Below are 3,996 nucleotides of genomic sequence, written 5' to 3' on the forward strand. Positions count from 1 at the left end.
TTTTTTTTTTTTTTTTTTTTTCCAGGGGGGCAGAGTGGCACTCCCCTGTTTCGGCTAAAGCGAGACAAACGTAAAAAAAAAACAGAAGCAAAAAAAGAAGCAAGCAAACGAACGAACGTACAAACGAACTAATTGGCCAACGAGCTGGCGGAGGAACAATTTCCCGTCCGCCCCGCAAACACTACTTAAGCGGCCTTCTTCAACAACAGCGACACCTTCGGCTTCACCTTGGCCTTGGCGAACTTGGGCATGTACTTGCTGCTCGAGGGAGTGTCCAGTGGCTGCGAGTAGGCACACGATGCAGACGCGTCCGCTACTGGCACTACTTGCGCTACGTCCGCTACATCCGCTACCTGCGAAACTTTCTCCCCCACCAAAGGCTTGTCAAAGAAGGACTCCAAGTTTTTAGGTATCAAAGCCACCTTCCCCTTAATAAAAAATGGCGTGTTATTAAGGGGCAGCGCTTGGTTGTTTTCCGAATTCAGTATGCTCTCTTGGAGTATTTCGAAATGATTAAAGTTACTCCATGTGGGAGGCAACTTCAAAGATTCGTTTACCTCCTTTAAGTCATTGTCCAACATGTCGAGCACGCAGTGTTGCTCTTCAATTAGCTTTTCCAATTCTCTGCAGGAAAAAAGCATGCGAATTATATCGTCCTTGTCGCTCTCTGATATGTTGGAGAAGTTTAAAGACAGGTCGAATATGTTTTCGTGTCTTTTGTTTTTTGGGAGGAACAGGTGAGCGATGTCGTCCAGGCGTTCTTTGTGCTTCTTCACAGGGGTGTTATGGTGAGCGGCGTTATGGTCACCGCGGCTACTCTGGCGGGGGTTATTGTGACTGTCGTTACTGTGATTGGGGTCTGTGTGGCCCCCCCCCCTGCGCAGGTACTCGTTCGCCCACTTGAGCCTCTCCCGCAGGTACCCTATTTTGTAATTCTTGTAAATATTGTCATAGTCGACAGAGTAGCTTTCTTCCTCCAAGTGGTTCTTCGCTCGGGAGTTCTTCCCCCGACGTGTGTTCTTTGTGAGGTTATTCTTCCCGCGTCTGCTTGCGTACTCCCCGTTTGCCTCGACCCACTCCTCGCTCTCTCCACATTCGGTGTTCCCCTCGTAATGGTACTCACTGTCCATCACATCCATGTACTTTGTGTCGTCATCGCAGCTGTCCGCACCCTCTTCGTCGCTGCAGTCGATGTAGTAGCCGCAACCCACTCCGTTTTCCGCCTCGTATTCTTCTTCTTCCTCCTCCTCGTCCTCCTCTTCCGCTTCTCTCTCCTGGATGACCCCCCGGCAGTTGTTCAGGCGGCGCTCAATTTCGTACCACTTGGAATCCCCAATGGAGCTATCTGCTCCCTTGTCCTGCCCCTTTCTGTTCTTCTTTGTCCTCTGTCTCCTCTCCTCCTCCATAGAAACATCCGCATTCAGATATTTCTCATCCTCACTGCTCCATTCGACTCCCGCCCTAAACTGCAACGGTTTCAAATGTCCAGCAGCGACCAGCGTATCGCTCTGCTTTCTTCCTCCTCCCTTGTCCTTCTTCTTCATCGTCCTCTTATTCTTTCTCTCCGTTTGCTCCCCATTTGTGGTGGGTTGTTCTCCGTACAGTTGGCCTGCCCCCGCTGCGGCTCCACCCGAGGGCTGCACCCACCCGGAGTCGCCATAAGTACACATGGGGACGTAGTACCACCCAGGAGGGAAAAACATGGAGCCACCAGTACCCATGCCACCCTGAAACACATCAGTGTTATAATAATACAAAGGCATGACGTTCGCATTGTGGAGACCTCCCGCAGGTGTAACAAAAGGGGGAAACACCCCAGCTGGTGTCCGTTCCCTTTGTGTGACCTGCTCCAAGCCCTTCTGTCCATCACCTTGTTGAGGTTTCTTATCGAGGTAATCGATTGAGCTTGGTGGCCCAGTAACTTTTCCCATGTAATTTCCGTCCATTCTTGAAAATGCATTTATGTAATGTGTATCCTGCATAAGGGTGCTTGTTTTGGAAGTGGATACGGGACCCACCGTTTGTCCACACGCTACATCAGACAGACCAACCATCACATTATTTCCGTTAACATTTGTTAGGGTATTATTTGTGTGCATATCTTCGTGTGCGTCTGCTGGTCTGTTTGTTTCTTCCCCATTGGGGGCATTCAGGGGGCTGCTAAGAGGTGGCCCTTTTGGGGGTATTTTTTTTTGAAGAAACCCTTTTGGAGGTAACCCCTTTTGCAGTAACCCCTTTTGAAGTAACCCTTTTGGAGGTAACCCCTTCGGAGGGGGGGGCTTGTGCGGAATGCTCTTTTGGGGGACCTCCTGCAACGTGCCTACTCCCCCTGTGGTCACTTCATTCGACATGTGCGCGCTATACTTGCGCATCACCTCGGCATTCTCCTCTTTGCCAAACGAATGGGATTCCTTTTCCATACCCTTCGCAAAGGAAGGTGGAGGGAAATTCTTCCCTGTGCCAACTCCCCCAGGGGATGAACCAGTCGTTTTTCCCCCTTTTGTCTTCATCGGCAGAGACGCATTCACGCCGTGACCTCGCAACTTATTAACAAGGTTTCCAGTGTCAATGTACTTGCTCAAGTGTAGCATCCTGCTGATTCGGCCAGTTGTTTCTTCTCTTCCATCAAGTGAGTCATTATCATTCGATTCGTTTCTTCTTAACTCTGTCTTTCCCCCTTCTTCTTCCTCCACCACCTTTCCTTTTCCTTCTACCCCCGGTTGGGCACTCCATCCCACATGGCTGGAGTTCTGTTCACTGTCCTCTCCTAACCCTTTGAGCTTCACCTCGGACATGTTCCATTTTGCCTTTGGTGCTTTGGGTGGCTTACCAAATTTTAGCATTCCCGGTTTGAACGACTTGATTGACTTGATTGACTTGATCGACTTGAATGCCCTCAGGCTGGGGTCTGCTCCTTCTAGAAGCACCTCCTCCGATTGAGCGGCGCCAAGTGCAGCCGCTTTACCCCCAAACAAGGTAACCTTGGGAGGCGGAGGAGGCATTACCTTTGCCTTGCCACCCATCGGCTTAAACTTCAACTCGGGGACTTTTATTTTCGGCTTCATTGCCTTAAATTTTTGTTCCATTGTCTTCGTTTTAGGGGGATCCTCACTGTCCTGTCCATTCTGTTCCTTCTCCACTGTATCCTCTGACTTTCCTTTCGGGAGCACCGCTGAGAGGGAGAGAAATTGATATGGGGGTAGGTGAAAACGATTGACATGGACACATTAAAAATGTGTGTGTCCTGCATGCATATGGAGGGAATGTTTCACTTTTCGGGTACCTGGTAACTTTCCCGTGTGTTTCAGGAGGAAAGAAGGTTTGACGAAGGGCTTCACTGATTTGGGGAGAGGCGGTCCCCCCTTTTTGAGCAGCGGTGGGGGCAGCTTCGCGCTCATCTGGGGCAGCGTGTCCGCGCTTGTAACAGCGGTGGCGAAATCGGAGCTGGTGAAGTGGCGTCCTCCCCTTCTCCTTAGCGTCAAAAATGTGTTTCGTGGTTTCCCGCACTGGGCCCTCCAACAAGGGGGGGGGACGGTAAACAAAGGGTGAAAATGTAGCTGGTGAAAATACAGTCGGTGAAAATTTAGCCGGTGAAGATGTATCAGGTGAAGATGTAACCGGTGACAGAGAAACCTCTACGGGGGGGGCCAAGTGCAGACAAGGAAGTCGCGTGCACACCAGGGGGCGCGCGCCACAAGGTGTTGTTAAACGTGGTGGAAAAAAAAAAAAAAATTGCTCTATTTCTATTGACACATGGCCTATAGTACACACCTACATCAGGACAAGGAAAAACGCGCATGCGGGAAAAGGCGACTTTGTTTCAAATTTTACATTTATGTCACCATTCCCATTTCACTTCCCGTGTGTGCAAAACAACCCCGCAGCACAAGACAAAAAAAACAAATTAAAACGTCCGCATTGGACTCACCACACAGCTAAAAAAAAAATGAAAGTGTTATTTCCAGTTCAGAAAAAAAAAAAAAAAAAAAAAAAAAA

At 49.5% G+C, this 3,996-nt stretch overlaps 1 protein-coding gene across 1 annotated transcript; it reads right to left on the bottom strand.

Annotated features, from left to right (window-relative positions):
* Positions 1 to 185: 185 nt before the first annotated feature.
* Positions 186 to 3,398, bottom strand: AK88_01238 (uncharacterized protein; the record flags this gene model as incomplete). Its single annotated transcript, XM_012478874.1, has 2 exons — positions 186 to 3,172; positions 3,284 to 3,398. 2 exons carry the CDS (start codon positions 3,396 to 3,398, stop codon positions 186 to 188), a joined length of 3,102 nt encoding a protein of 1,033 aa, XP_012334297.1.
* Between the last annotated feature and the right edge of the window lie 598 nt (positions 3,399 to 3,996).

Source organism: Plasmodium fragile (assembly GCF_000956335.1).
Source record: "Plasmodium fragile strain nilgiri unplaced genomic scaffold supercont1.10, whole genome shotgun sequence".
NCBI classification, from domain to species: domain Eukaryota; phylum Apicomplexa; class Aconoidasida; order Haemosporida; family Plasmodiidae; genus Plasmodium; species Plasmodium fragile.